The sequence below is a fragment of the Pipistrellus hanaki genome (genome assembly GCF_964339955.1).
Source record: "Pipistrellus hanaki genome assembly, chromosome: 10".
NCBI classification, from domain to species: Eukaryota; Metazoa; Chordata; class Mammalia; order Chiroptera; family Vespertilionidae; genus Pipistrellus; species Pipistrellus hanaki.
Genome location: NC_140512.1, coordinates 48129939 through 48146187, shown reverse-complemented (window position 1 = coordinate 48146187; position 16249 = coordinate 48129939). Strand labels below are relative to the sequence as shown.

Genomic DNA, 16249 nt, shown 5'->3' with positions numbered 1-16249 from the left:
TCACTGAGGAAAATGTGTTGATTAAAATAAAATCATGAACTTGCAAATAGTTCTCTCTATATGATATGTAAACACAAAGAAATATACTTTGTGATAAGAAACATCTGCCCTATCTGGTTTGGCTCAGTGGATAGAGCATTGGCTCTCGGACTGAAGGGTCCGGGTTCAATTCTGGCTAAGGGCATGTACCTCCGTTGCAGGCTTGATCCCTGGCCTTGGTTGAGCGTGTATAGAAGGCAACCAATAGATGTATCTCTCTCACATGGATGCTTTTCTCTCTCTGTTTCTCCCCTTCCCTCCCTTCCACTCTCTCTAAAAATAAATGGAAAGATATCCTCAGCTGAAGATTAACAAAAACCAAAAAAAGAAGCATATTATATATTTTATAAATTAATGTTTTAATAGTCTTAATTTTTATTATAAAAAATTTCAGACAGCCGAAACCGGTTTGGCTCCGTGGATAGAGCATCGGCCTGTGGACTGAAAGGTCCCAGGTTCGATTCTGGTCAAGGGCATGTACCTTGGTTGTGGGCACATCCCCAGTGGGGAGTGTGCAAGAGGCAGCTGATCTACGATTCTCTCTCATCAATGTTTCTAACTCTCTATCCCTCTCTTCCCCTCTGTAAAAAAATCAATGAAATATATTTTTTAAAAATTTCAGACATAAACAGAAGTAGTATGGATACCATATAATCATCCCAGATTCAATGGTTTTCAAGATATTGACAATCTTTTTTCATCTATCCTCCCTCTTGGTTTTTTTTGTTGTTGTTGTTGTTAATATATTTTATTGATTTTTTTACAGAGAGGAAGAGAGAGGGATAGAGAGTTAGAAACATCGATGAGAGAGAATCATGGATCGGCTGCCTCTTGCACACCCCCTACTGGGGATGTGCCTGAAACCAAGGTACATGCCTTTGACCGGAATGGAACCTGGGACCTTTCATTCCGGAGGCCGATGCTCTATCCACTGAGCCAAACTGGTTTCAGCTCCCTTTTGGTGTTTTTTTTTTGTTGCTGAAATGTTGAAAAGCAAAACACAGACTTAATGTCATTTCATTCCTACATGCCTAATACAGGGGTCAGCAAAAGTAGGTTTATAGTTGTGAGTACACGAAACAGTTTGTTCTTGTATTACTATTATTTAATGATTATATTACTTATTTGTCTTATTATTGTTATTATTTCTTATCTTTACTTAAGCTTTATCTTTTAGGTAATGATGATTGATAATTTAACCTTCTTTTGCCCACCTCTGTACATATCTCTTTTTTATTGTTAAATATTATAAAAATAGTTGTTTTTCTTTTTAAAAAAAATATTTTTTATTGATATTTTACAGAGGGGAAGGGAGAGAGATAGAGAGCTAGTAACATCGATGAGAGAGAAACACCGACCAGCTGCCTCCCGCACACCCCGCACCAGGGATGTGCCCGAAAAAATGGTTGTTTTTCTTAGGTAACTATGGTGTCATTGGTATGTAACACCCAATCTATAATCTTTGCTTGAACATGTTTTAAGTGCTCCGTGGCTTAATATGGTTTTCCTAAGGATATTTGGTTATCTTTAGGATAACTATTCAACATTGAACTTGACAGAGACTTATAGGACAGATAGAATAGATCATAATTCTCATGAAAGTTTCAGTACTGAAGGATCTTACCTGTTGTAGACTGTTTCAGAAGAGTACTGAAATACGACTAGTATAGCTACTTATTTTTTGTATTTTAGATGATGTACAAGAAGCTTATAACTTAATCAAGGATCTGGAACCTGCTACTCCTCAGGTAATTAAGAATGTTATATTTTGCCGAAACTGGTTTGCTCAGTGGTAGAACGTCGGAAGTCTAAACCCCAGAAGTCTAAACAGATATATTTCTCAAATGCATTTAAAAGCTTTAGAATCATGCTGGGACTGGTTTGGCTCAATGGATAGAGCGTCGGCCTGCGGACTGAAAGGTCCCGGGTTCGATTCCGGGCAAGGGCATGTACCTTGGTTGCGGGCAAATCCCCAGTAGGGGGTGTGCAAGAGGCAGCTGATCAATGATTCTCTCTCATCGATGTTTCTAACTCTCTATCTCTCTCTTCCTCTCTGGGAAAAATCAATAAAATATATTTAAAAAAATAAATAAATAAATAAATAAATAAATAAAAATAAAAGCTTTAGAATCTCCTGTATGATTCTTTTTATGAGACTTCTAAAAAAAAAAAAAAGAGAACATCCATATAAAAATTGATAAAGCTGCCTTAACTGGTTTGGCTCAGTGGAAAGAATGTTGGCCTATGGATTGAAAGGTCCCAGGTTCTACTCTGGTCAAGGGCATGTACCTTGGTTGCAGACTCATCCCCAGCAGGAGGTGTGCAGAAGGCAGCTGATCAATGTTTCTCTGTCATCCATGTTTCTAACTCTCTAGCCCTCTCCCTTCTTCTCTATAGAAAATCAATAAAATATATATTTTTTAAAAATTGATAAAACTGCTAAGGAGAGTGTCTGTTAAAGAATAGACCCAAGTCTGAAAAGGATATAGGTGAGGCCCTAGGACTCCAAAAGAGAATGCTTTACGTATGGAAACTAGAGGACACTTTATTTATTTATAAGAAAGAATCAACTAGCAAAGGAAAGTTATTATAGTATTGAAAAGGGAAAATAATGCATATGATGAAATAGTCACAGAGAATGGCAGTGGCTGACAAGGTGATACAAATTATTATGTAAACATTTTTACTGTTAATTTGTTTCCATTATATTTAAATGAAACAAAACTTAACTCCTAGAAGTTTCACTGAGTTATTTCTGCTTAAGATTGAGAATTTACAAATATGGTGGGTTCTGTTATATGGACACTTGCCTGCTGGAACTAAATGAAAATCTCTTAATTCATTCAGGCCAGGGATAGAACAGAGAAAAGTAACTCTGGGGAACTTTTGATAATATATGTGAAGTACTGAGTTGTTGTAAATAATTAACTTGAAAGATATCTCATAGCACCACATTCCTTTGAAATCATTGTTATTGCATCTTTCCAGGAGTATATCCTCAAGGGAGTGGTCAATGCAGCCCTTGGCCAGGAAATGGGATCGGTGAGTATGAAATCACTTGTAATCCATAGTTTGCAAAGTTATAGTGTATGGAAAAAAAACAAAACAAACGTGAACGTTCAACCATCAGCAAGCTTACAAATAGGCTCTTCTGCAGTCTTCATTTCTCCCTATCCCCCAATCAGGTCCCATTGTAAAAAGAATTCTGTTAAAGATAAAAAAAAGAGAAAAGTCTTTAATGCTAAGAATTGTTGCTTGTTTAAAAAGAGCCCAATTTTTGAGTGGGACAGAGCCCATGCTAGCATGGAAAAGGCTCTTTTGTTTATTGCATCGGACTGAGCTCCCTGGTGGTCCTTGGGGATCACGAAGTCTGGGCGTAACAGTATTAAGAGAGAGATATTGCAAGTCCAAGAAATATCAAAATTTTCATATTTGTACATTTTTATTATTAATCAACAACCAAAAGATGGCAAATTAAAGGACTGAGTTCTTTTTCAAAAGTTGTTTTAAAACAACGTTGAGGAATAAAGTATCAGTCTACCCTATTAAAAAATAAATAAATAAATAAGTATATAAAATAAAAAGAGCCCAATTTTTAAACAGTGTATATATCTAATAACAACAAATCATTGCACAGCTGCATTCTTATTTTCAGAGACTTTTTTTTCAACATTGTACACCTCTGAGCTATAATTTTGGCATCTGTAAATGAGAATAATGTTTTTTTAAAATATATATATATATTTTATTGATTTTTTTACAGAGGAAGAGAGAGGGATAGAGAGTTAGAAACATCGGTGATAGAGAAACATCGATCAGCTGCCTCTTGCACACCCCCTACTGGAGATGTGCCCGCAACCAAGGTACATGCCCCTGACCGGAATCGAACCTGGGACCTTTCAGTCCACAGGCCGACGCTCTATCCACTGAGCCAAACCAGTTTTGGCAGAATAATTGTTTTTATTGGAATGCTTTTTATAAATACAAAAACTGTGTCTAAAATTAAGCTCTTATCTAAATATTATTCATCTAATATTCTAAAAAGAATAAAGATTCTTTTATTCTTTAGAATTCTAATATTCTAAATAATAATACTAAGTTCTTTTTGTAACAAAGTGGGATATAAATAAATCTTATTTCCAGCTCACTTCACAGAGCCTCATTCATTGATAGGCTATAAATAGTTATTGAATAGATAAATGAGTTTGTTTAATAAATACTACTTATTATAACTATAGTCATACTACAAGTTCTGATATATGGTAAAAGAACAATAAATATTTGTTATGTGAATGAATGAGTACATGAGTGAGTTCATTTAATGATGGTACTTTTAGGATAGAACTTTGGGATGGATTTTTTTCCCTTGTTTTCTATCTGACCCAGAGTAGGTTTTTTTGTGGGGTTTTTGTTTTTTAATCCTCACTTAAGGATATTTTTCTATTGATTTTAAGAAAGAGTGGGAGGTGGAGAGACAAAGAGAAAGAAACATCAATGTGAGAGAGACACATCAGTTGGTTGCCTCCTGCATGCACCCCAATCAGGGCCCAGGCCAAGAGGAGCTTGCAACCAAGCCCTTGACTAGAATCAAACTTGGGACCCCTCAGTCTGCAGGGTGACACTCTTATCTACTGAGCCAAACCGGCTAGGGCCAGAGTAGGTGTTGATTCAGTTTCAGGTTTTCATTTTCTAGTTGTGTGCTAATCAACATTCCTTTTGTTTGGAAGGACTTAAATCCTGATAAATATGTTAAAACCGTAAAGTATAATATAAATAGAATATTTTCATTTTATTCCTCTATAGAAGCTCTGCTTTGTTTTTCAGAGGGATCATATGAAAATTGCCCAGCAGTTCTTCCAACTGGTGGGAGGATCAGCTAGTGAATGTGGTATGTCTACTTATGAACACGATCCATAATTTGAGCTTGGTTGTGTTGTATTGTCTATCATCGAATGGGATACCAGATGCCAATGAGCCCATTAATTAGGAGTCATTTATTGTACGCGGCCCAGAAGTAGGTGTCTCTTTCCAAATCTTTGAGCCCAGAAATAGAGGAAGTGTCTCATATTTATACTTTTCGAGCCTCTTTGTTTACAGATATTACAAATAACTGTGTTAGTTATTGTTACAGACAGTTGTAACCTTGAATACATAATGAGTTTGTACTTGGCATAAGAATATGGGAATTATTATCAGTATCAGTCTATTCCACTGGATGGCTAGCTTGCAAGTTCAGGCAGTTAAGTTTATCTTTTTCTATTATTTGAACTAAAAACAAAGTCATTTTACAGAATAACAGACTTTCTTAAAGTGACAGAATTTATAATGACAAAGTTTACAGGACTAGGGACTATCTAACAATAGCAGAGGATTCAAACAGCAGTTTTATACAAGATGGAGATTACTGTGCTTCAGTGGTATACTGACTGATCAAGTTTGAGTCTTTGGCAAACATGTCAAACTCACAGCCGGTGAGCCCCATGCCTCATTTAAATAAATAAAATATTTTTCATCTAACATTCTAAAAAGAATAAGAATAAGGGATACATCTGTTAGGTTTCCCATTATAAAGTGGGAAGTCAGATAAAAGAGAGAATATTGGAATTAGCTCTTTTCAGCATTTCGGCTAGAGTGGGATGAGAGAATTTAGAAATAGAGAAGAATAAATATATTCTTTAGTTTATGAGTTTTTAATTTTTTATTCTGTTTTTATTATTTGAAATGGTAACTATAATTGATTTTTCAAGAGCTCTTGTAGATATTTTTTCCTAGTGAGTCATTTGACTTTCAACTTTACCTGTTGTATTTTTTCTTATATTAAACTATTTAAATCTTATTAAACTAAGTTTATCCTCTCCATAATGAATTCTAACATGGGTATCAAGCTTAGACAGTGCTTTGACCCCTACAGTTATGTAATATTCACCCATATTTCCCACAAGTCATTTTGTGGCTTTGTTTCTGTTATTAAAGTATTGATTTCATCAATCAAGATTTAGTGTAAGACTTGAGGAAGAGCTATAAAAAGAGCCAATAACCAGTGTGAACTGGTATGGCTGTTCGTACCAGTTGTATATGGCCAGCATCTATTCTGATGATGTGTTCATGCTGAACTGGTTGTTAAATATTTTATCACTCCTGGATATTTCTTTTCCAAATATTTCACCAAAAACATTTACCAAATATTTCCTTCTCCATTTCACTCATTCATACTACAAAAATTTATTGAGGCGTTGGGATATAGCAGTAAACAAAACTAAAATCCCCCTTCTTTTGTGGAACATACAGTCTAGTGTGACAGACTATAAACATAACAAATAAATAGATTATATAGTATACTAGGAGCCCCTTTGCAGAAAGATTCCTGCAAGCAGCCGCTGTGGCCATGCGTGCTGCCGCTGCAGCTGCCACCCACCCCGCACTCACCTTCCCTCTGGCAGCCACCTTGCTTTTCACTTTTCCTCCCTCTTCCTTCTAAACTGTCTTCAGTCTTCACTCCTCCCTCCATCAGTATATGCAAATTAACTGTCATCTTTGTTGGGTTAATTTGCATACTCTGATTGGCTGTTGGCATAGCAAAGGTACTGTCAATTAGCATTTTTCTCTTTTATTAGTGTAGATATGACTATGATGAGTTGCTAAGGGGAAAATTGAGCAGAAACTGAATAAGAAGGATTGGGAGTGCCAATGGCAAGCATGGAGGTTACACTAAACATCTGCTGCCTCATATAGGAATATGATATCAGACAGACAGTTGGGTCAGGATCAGGATCAGGTGGTTCCATGGCAAATTTATTCTCCATTTGAGATTGAAAGTTGCCTGGCCAGCGTGGCTCAGTGATTGAGCATCGACCTATGAACCAGGAGGTCACAGTTCAATTTCCTGTCAGGGCACATTCCCCAGGTGTTGGGCTCGATCCCCAGTGGGGCGTGCAGGAGGCTGCAGGCCAATGATTCTCTCTCATCAATGGTTATATATCTCCCTTCCATATATATATATATATAAAGTTTGACATATATATATGTTTGTTTGTTTTTAAAGGGCTAGCTTGTCTTAGATGAGTAACAATGGAGACCATGCCACATTAGTTATATGTGAAGGTGTCAGAGTTGGGCAAGAAAATAAAAAGTGATCTGGAGAATACTGTAGCCTGCAGGGCATGTATTCATTTTGAACTCAGAGTTAACACGGAGAGAGATTATTGGTCACTCTGAAGTCCTGTGATCTCCATTATGCAGAGATTTTGTCCACTACACAGAACCTATAATTTCAGAATCTAGAAAGCTGTCTTGTAATACATTCCAATCTCTAAATTATAAATAACTGAAGTTTCTGCTAAAGATGCCTTTTAGTTTCATGAGTGGACATGGTATCTGTTCCCGTTCCATTTCAGACACAATACCAGGGAGACAGTGCATGGCTTCCTGCTTTTTCCTGCTCAAGCAATTTGAAGATGTCTTGATTTACCTCAACTCATTTAAGGTCAGTATAGAATTTTCTAGATGACTTTGTATACAAAATACTATATATAATATCTCAGAGAGAAGATGTTCTTAGAGATGGCCTTTTTTTTTTTATGGTGGCATCAGCTAATTCCTTATGCTTATTTTTGTGTTTATTTTATATAGCTGATGTTTTTCTATTTTATATGTTAATACTCAATGTGACCTGTTCTTGGAATGTTTTTCAGAGTTACTTCTATAATGATGACATCTTTAACTTTAATTATGCCCAAGCCAAAGCTACAACAGGCAATACCAGTGAGGGTGAAGAGGTGGGTACCTGCTTTGGAAGGCATTTAAGTGATTCAGTCTAAAATGTTGTCTTTTTCTCACTGAGATAAAATATTCAAGGGTAAAGGACTATTAAAAGTTTCTTTGTTCTTAGGTCACATTAGAAAATACAATGTGAATAGATATATAGATTTTGTGACCACATTAATGTTTTCATTTTTTGATAAATTTTATAAAAGCATAATATACATGGAGAAAAGTATGCCAATCAAAGTATACACTGAGTGCCAGATTATTATGATCTCTGAACACATAATAATCTGGCCACTCAGTGTACTTATGTATAAGGGAAAGCTTGCAAATCTTGACATGTCAAGGGACCAGGAGATAGTAAGTCCTCTGCTCCTTTCTAACTACCCACAATGCAGTTCTCATACATGGAAAAACCGTATTTTAAAATCCCAACTCTGTGGTCAGTCTGCACTGAGTGGTCAGATTATTATATGTTCAGAGATCATAATAATCTGGCCACTCAGTGTACAGCTTGATGGATTTTTTATGGGGAATAGAACCAAATAACTAGAACCTAAATCATGAAACAATATTATCATAATCCTAGAAACATCCTCATCCCCTCTTTGACTCAATCTCTTTTCTATAAGGCTAACAATGATCTTGCTTCTAACTTCATAGAAGTGATTTGTTTAAATTATTCAAAATAATTCAGTTGAATTATTCAATTGACTTTCGTTATTTAACGAATTATTCTACTAATTTCCATTATGATTCCTTTTTAGACTGAGTTATTTTAAAATGTTTCATGATTTTCAAGCTTGTATTATCCTTCTTAGGTTTTAAATTTTGATTTCTAATTTAATTGTATTGTGGTCACAGAATGTGGTCTATGTAACACCAGTCCTTTAAAATTGCATGGTCAATCCCAGTAGCATGGTCATGCATTCTTGAAAATAATATGTATTATACAATTGTTAATTATTTTGTTCAAGTCTTTTATATCCTACCAACCTTTTGTAAGGTTGTGATATCAATAACAGAGAAGTATGTTAAAATCGCCACAATTTTGTCCTTCAGTATCTTAGCAGCCTGTTTAGAATTTGGTCATCTATAAGGCTATGTTAAACATTAATGTAAGATAAACAGATATGAATGTTTTTACTACAAAGCCATTTTCATGTTTATTCCCTTTCTTTCCTCTCCTTGCAGGTTTTCCTTTTAATACAAAGTGAGAAGTTAAAAAATGATTACATTTACCTCAGTTGGTTAGCTCGATGCTGTGAGTCTTTTTTTTTTTTTTTACTGTATTTTTTTTTTTTCAATTACAGTTGACATACAATATTATATTAGTTTCTGGTATATACCACAGTGATTAGACATTATGTATCTTACAGTTATTAAGTTATCACCATGATAAATCTAGTACCTATATGATACCACATGTAGTTATTACAATATTATTGACTTCATTCCCTATGCTGTACTTTATATCCCCATGATCATACTGTGAGTCTTTTTTTTTATTAAATATATTTTTATTGATTTCAGAGAGGAAGGGAGAGAGAAAGAGTAAAAACATCAATGATGAGAAGGAATCATTGATAGGCTGCCTTCTGCATGCCTCACACTGAGGATTGAGCCTGCAAACTGGGCATGTGCCCTGACCAGGAATCGGATCTCTGATTTCCTGGTTCACAGGTCAACGCTCAACTACTCAGTCACGCTAGATGGGCTATGAGTCTTCTTTCAAATGTTATGGAAAAAATATTTTTTTGTTCCCTGCTATATAATCTTCTGGATGGAAATTATACTGAGAATTTTCTAATTTTGTTTTGTGCTATAAAATAAGTGAACACCAAAACTGTGTTATTAATGCTGGTCAGTTAGGGTGGTCATGCACATATATAATTTTACCATGTGATTAGGTCTGCCATGTAGCATTGACCTAGCATGTCCAACCCTGAAAGATGGCAGGTTCTTCCTGTTAAAGTTTCCAGAGTCTCAGTTTATAGTGTTGTTTTGTGTGAAATAATACTGTTATGCTAATTTTATCTTTTCACTATGATGCAGGACTAAAATCGGGCAAAATGTCGAAAACATGATTTTTAAAATATTATTTAGCTTACAGTGTCTGTCTGTCTGTCTCTCTGTCTCTCTTTTCACTATCTTTTTTTGCTCCTTCTGTTCACCTAGATTTAAAGTTGCAGGAAAATTTTAGCAGTCAGATATTCTAAGTGAAGCTGAAAATATATGAGTAGATTTGAATGAATGATAGGTGTTCTCTTTTAAGCACATGACCTGAGTGGGAACTACTAGAATCCAACCTAACCTAAAAAGACATAATTATCTGAATATTAACTTCAATAAAAAATTTAAGTACGGTAGAATTCAGATAGGGAACCAACTTAATGCCAACATTGCGATCTTTTCATGTAAGAACTATTTAGCATTACTTTTTGTAGTTGAAACATAGAACTAAATCCATAAAATAGCAAGATGTAGAAATATATTTCTTGTACATTTCAAAAGTATAAATCTTTGATTCCTTTTTGTAGATATAATGAATAAGAAACCAAGACTGGCCTGGGAACTTTACCTCAAGATGGAAACCTCTGGCGAGTCATTTAGCCTCTTACAGCTCATTGCTAATGACTGCTACAAGGTGAGTCTGAGTGAGGCCGCAGGGAAATGGAAGGTCAGCCGCCCACTGCCGCATTAGCTGTGTGCTGAGGGAAAGTGTCCTACAGACTAAATAACTATTGGTGAGAGGATTTGCATAACGATATCAGAAATGTCACCTTTATTATGAATGAACTGAGTTCAGAGATAGATAGCATGAGCTGGTTTTTTATGTGTATATGAAATAATGATTTAGAGAGGAGGTTTTAGATTTCCAAAGACTGTGAATCTTTAGATAGCAGCCAGATACAAATATTCATCCGGGATTTGGAAATTTGGTTTTGAAGCTTAAGAAAGATGTCCTGAGACATCTAGAGACATAGATTTGGAGAAATCAACATTTCAGTAGTAATTGAAACCCTGAAACACAGTACAATTGCCCAGATAAGAAAGTAAAGTGAGAAAAGTAAATGGTTGCAAACCTTAGGGAATAATAATATGCAAATAGTAGACAGGAAAGACAAAGGAACCAGAAAAGGAAAAAGAAGACACAGTCACTTAGTAAAGGTCTGTGTGTGTGTGTGTGTGTGTGTGTGTGTGTGTGTAGGAGATTTGAAAAGCAGGGGGAGCTTTTAAAAAATTAAAGAGCATTTTTAAAAATTAGCCTCAAATTCCATAAATTCCTATTTTTGGTATATTTCTGCTTATCCAAAAGACAGGAAAATGTCAGGTAAAGGTAAAGAGAGTCTAGTGTTAGTGGAAATGAATCATTACAGCCTGGCTGGTGTGGCTCAATAGTTGAGCGTCAACCTATGAACCAGGAGGTTGCAGTTCCATTCCCAATCAGGGTATATTCCTGGGTTGTGGTCTTGAACCCAGTAGGGGGCATGCAGGAGGCAGATGATCAATGATTCTCTCCCATCATTGATGTTTCTATCCCTCCCTACCTCCCTCCCTCTCTCTGAAATCAAATTTTTTTTAAAAAAAGAATCATTACAAAAATTAAGTGAGTCACCATCAATAGAAAAGGTTATGAAACAGAAAACTTGAAATTGTTTAACATGACTTAGTGGATGGTATTGATGTTAAGTGAGTTAGGGGAGGCAGAGGGGGGGAAAAAACATCAAAAGATGAGAATTTAGGGGTGTGGGGGCAATTGTAAGATATGTACACATATAATACCTTAATAAAAAAATAAAAAATAAAAATAAATAAATAAATAAATAAATGGATGAGAATTTAGTTCAGTTTTAGATATATTAAATCTGACGTGTGTTTGGGGCAGAGATATTACATGTGGAAACTTACTAGGGTGAGCCTTAAGTTCCGGTGTTCATGTGAGAGATCAGGATTTGAGACCAGTTTTAGAAGTTAACAGCAGTAATGGTGGTGGTGCTGGGAGTGGCAGCAGCAGAGTATGGGGGAGAGAGGTTAACTGGGGAGTGTTATGAGAAACCATGTGTTTATGAGACAGAAATAGAAGAGTCAGTGAAAGAGAGAGGATGAAGGTGAACCGAAAGGTGTGTGTGGGGGAAACAAAAGAGAGAAAAAGTGCTTTCTACTACTCGCCCCCCAATTCCTATGTTGTCAAAAATCAAAGAAAGGAGAAAAAAGTCAAATCTGCATGTAGATGGAGTTGCATGAGGCCTGAGAAACAGCAGTAGGTGGAAAAGAGAAGAGCATTAGAAAGCAGATGCAGTAAGCTTATTGTGGACCACAGTCTTTAAAAATCTGATGCTGAGGATAAGGAGAAATGTGAAGCTAACTGAAAAGGGGAAACAGGTTAGGGATTTTGGGGGGGGGGGTATTTTGGCTGGTGGAGAGGGAGTTCTTTTAGAATAGGGGGTAAGAGTATGTCTTTAGGTAGAGGAAGAAGAGCCATTGAACAGGAAGATTAAAGTTTCAAGAGAGTGGGGGCATTTTTAATGGAGTGAGGCCCTATTGAAGATGAAAAGGGGATGGGGTTAAGATGAAAGGAAGATAATGACTTTGAAAAAGTTGCCCAGTGGATAGAGCCTTGGTCTGTGCACCGAAAGGTCGATGTTTCTCTCTCTCTCTCTCTCCCTCCCTCCCTCCTTCCTTCCCTCCCTCCCTTTTTCTCCCTCCTTTTCACTCTTTCTAAAAATCAGTGGAAAAAATCCTCCACTTAGGATTAACAACAACAAAAAGAAAAACAATTCGGCATTACCTAGTGTCTCATTGGTCCACAACTACCCACTAGTTCGGTGATTCACTGGAAGGACTCATATGACTCAACATAAGGTTATACTTATAGCTAAGCTTTATTACAAGGCAGGAAGAGGAGGGAAATATATGTATGTAAATGCGAAGACTAGAGAGGTCAAGCACTCATTTTCTTGTCTTCCCTCTGTGCAGATTGCACAACATGTCTCTCTCCAGCTGAAAACTGCAGAGATATGTACAAGATGTCCTTATTACTGAAAACAAAGGACCAACAGGGAAAAAGGCAGAGTTTCAGTCCTAACATATCAATAATTGCATTAAATGTATATGATCTAAATATAATAATTAAAAGACAGAATTGACAGAGTAGATTTAAAAAAAAAATGACCCAACTCTCTATAAGAAACTCATTTTAAATATTATGATATAGGGCCCTGGTTGGCAAACTGCGGCTTGCGAGCCACATGCGGCTCTTTGCCCCCTTGAGTGTGGCTCATCCACAAAATACTATGGCCTGGGCGAGTCTGTTTTGAAGAAGTGGTGTTAGAAGAAGTTTAAGTTTAAAAAATTTGGCTTCAAAAGAAATTTTAATCGTTGTACTGTTGATATTTGGCTCTGTTGACAAATGAGTTTGCAGACCACTGATATAGGGGGATGAAAATTAAAGGATGGAAAAAATATATCACAGTATAGTAGGCAGTTTTTTATCCCAGGAAATGAAAACCAATATCCACATAAATACCTACTCACAAATGCTTGCTCTCAGGCCAGTTTGGACATGCTTGAGAGATCTGCCAGACTCTCTTCAGACACCTCAATTATATGAGTAAAAAAACGTTCCATAACCTCTTGATCTGTGTGTAGCATCATTATTCTTTTTTTCTTTTAAATATATCTTCATTGGTTTCATAGAGGAAGGGAAAGGGAGGACAGATAGAAACATCAATGATGAGAGAGAATAATTGATTGGCTGCCTCCTGCATGTATCCTATGGGGAACGAGCCTACAACCTGGGCATGTGCCCTTAATGGGAATTTTGAACCCAAGACACTCCAGTCCACAAGTTGACGCGCTATCTACTGAGCCAAACTGGCCAGGGCAGCATTATCATTCTTGACATCTAAACCAAACTTTGGGTGCAGGTCTTTTCTCCTTTTGCAGGGTTATGTAACAGGAACAAACTATCATGCATGCAGTAACTTGGAAAAACAAGGACATTATGCTGAATGAAAAAAGCCAATCTCAAAGAATCTCATATTGCTATTTTATATAAATACTAGTGGCCTGGTGCACAAAATTCATGCACATTAAAAGGGAATTAATTATAGGAAATATTTTAATATTGCTATTTGCCCTTTCTCTATAATAGAAGTGAAAGATGAAAGAAAATTAGTAAACTGTATATGAAAATCTCCCTTCTGTTAGAGTCTGGGGCCCACTGCAGGACCTAGAGTCACCACCCACACGCACTTCCAAAACGCAGAAGACCCAGACCTGGTCAGCCCCACCCCCATGAAGCCCCTCCAAGAAGGGCGCAGTCTCAGGTCCCCAGGTCAAGCCCTGGGGTGGGGGGTGTGGCCTGGAATCCTCTGTCAAGCCCTGCCATGTGGGGAGCGCAGCCTGAGGTTTCCCGGCCTGGCACTGGGGCAGGGGGGGTGCGCAGTCTGAGGTCCCCCATCAAGCCCCACCAGATGAGGGGAATGGCCTGAGGTCCCCCATCAAGCACAGGCCCCCCGCCCCCCACAACGTCATGTCAATTCTGAATGGGGACACACGCAGCAGGCACCTTCACCTCAGTGCTGGGCGGGGACACACACACGCAGCATGACATTAGCACTGGGGGCGGCAGTCCCCCGTCCCCGTCCCCTTCCCCGCCCACAGGCTGATCCTGACTGGGTCACTATAATCTTTATACATATAAAGATTACCTCTTTATATGTATAGATAACATTCTTTAAATCTTATTTATTTACTTATTTTTTAAAAAAATATATTTTGTTAACTTTTTACAGAGAGGAAGAGAGAGGAATAGAGAGTTAGAAACATCGACGAGAGAGAATCATTGATCAGCTGCCTCTTGCACACCCCCTGCTGGGGATGTGCCCGCAACCAAGGTACATGCCCTTGACTGGAATCGAACCCGGGACCTTTCAGTCTGCAGGAGACACTCTATCCACTGAGCCAAACCGGTTTCGGCTATTTATTTATTTATTTAAACCCTCACCTAGGGATACCCCCTTCTGCCCCCCCCCCCTCAGATATTTTTTCATTGATTCCAGAGAGAAAGGATGGGAGAGGGAGAGAAAGAGAAACATCTATGTGAGTGAGAAACATGGGTTATATATGCCTTTCCCCTTCCCTCCGACAAGGGATCAAACCTGCAATCTGGGTATATAACCTGGCCTAGAATCAAACCTGTGACCCCTTGGTGCCCTTGGACAATTCTCCAACCAACTGAGGCACACTGGCCAGGGTAATTTTTATTGATTTTTTTACAGAGGGGGATAGGCAGGAAGAAGGGAGCAGAGGGAAAGGCAAAGGAGAAAAACACTGACTTACTCCTGCAATCATTTATGCATTCATTAGTTGCTTCTAGTATGTGTTCTGACCAGGGATTGATCCCATAACCTTGGCATATCAGGATGATGCTCTAACCAACTGAACTATCTAGCCAGAGGCTAACATTCTTGAAAATTATAGAAATATAGAAGAAATTAATAATTGCCAGGAGTTAGGATGGTGAACAGGGTGGGGAATGCATGTAATTATAAAGGGTTAGCACAAGGGAGATCTTTGTGGTGATGGAACAGTTGTGTATCTTGATAGTGGTGGTGGGTATATTAATCTATGCATTTGTTAAAATGACAGAACTATACATATATTGTAGAACTTGCATTTTCTGGTTTTGATATTGTGATATTGTACTATTGTTATATAAGCTGTTAGGTGGGGCAGGATGGGGGGAATTGGGTGAAAGATACATGAGATCTCTCTACTATCTTTGCAACTTCCTGTAAATCTATAATTCAAAATTAAAAGTTTATTATTATCATTATTATTTATTTCAGATAGGAAAGAAGAGGGAGAGAGATAGAAACATCAATAATGAGAGAGAATCATCAGTTGGCTGCCTCCTGCATGCCCCCCTCTGTGGATTAAGCCCACAACTTAGGCATTTGCCCTGACCGGAATTGAACCCAGACTCTTCAGTCCACAGTCTGATTCTCTATCCAGTGAGCCAAACCAGCTAGGGCCAAAATTAAAACTTAAAAAAAATAAAGTAAACCCACTAGCCCTGGCTGATTTGGCTCAGTAGCTAGAGCATCAGCCTGTGGACTGAAGGGTCCCAGGTTTGATTCCAGTCAAGGGCACATGCCCTGGTTAGGAGCTCAATCCCCAGTAAGGGCATGCAGGAAGCAGTGGATCAGTGAATCTCACTCCTCATTGATGATTCTCTCTCTCCCTCTCTCGTCCACACAAAACAACACATCCTTGTTTAAAAAATAAAATAAAATAAGCCAACTAGCCTTAGCCAGTTTGGCTCAATGGATAGAGTGTTGGCCTATGGATTGAAGGGTCCCAGGTTCTATTCCAGTCAAGGGCACATGCTTGGGTTGTGGGCTCGATCCCCAGTATGGTGTGTGCAGGAGGCAGCTGA

At 37.6% G+C, this 16249-nt stretch overlaps 1 protein-coding gene across 2 annotated transcripts in view; it reads left to right on the top strand.

Moving 5' to 3' along the window:
- IFT56 (intraflagellar transport 56) overlaps positions 1-16249 on the top strand; it is a 43887-nt gene that overhangs the window by 21822 nt on the left and 5816 nt on the right. For both annotated transcript variants that reach the window (XM_084896759.1, XM_084896758.1), the window contains exons 10-16: positions 1732-1787; positions 3028-3081; positions 4864-4927; positions 7434-7522; positions 7731-7814; positions 8998-9067; positions 10344-10450. In XM_084896759.1, the coding sequence (XP_084752885.1) occupies positions 1732-1787; positions 3028-3081; positions 4864-4927; positions 7434-7522; positions 7731-7814; positions 8998-9067; positions 10344-10450 (524 nt within the window). The remainder of the gene's footprint in view (positions 1-1731; positions 1788-3027; positions 3082-4863; positions 4928-7433; positions 7523-7730; positions 7815-8997; positions 9068-10343; positions 10451-16249) is intronic.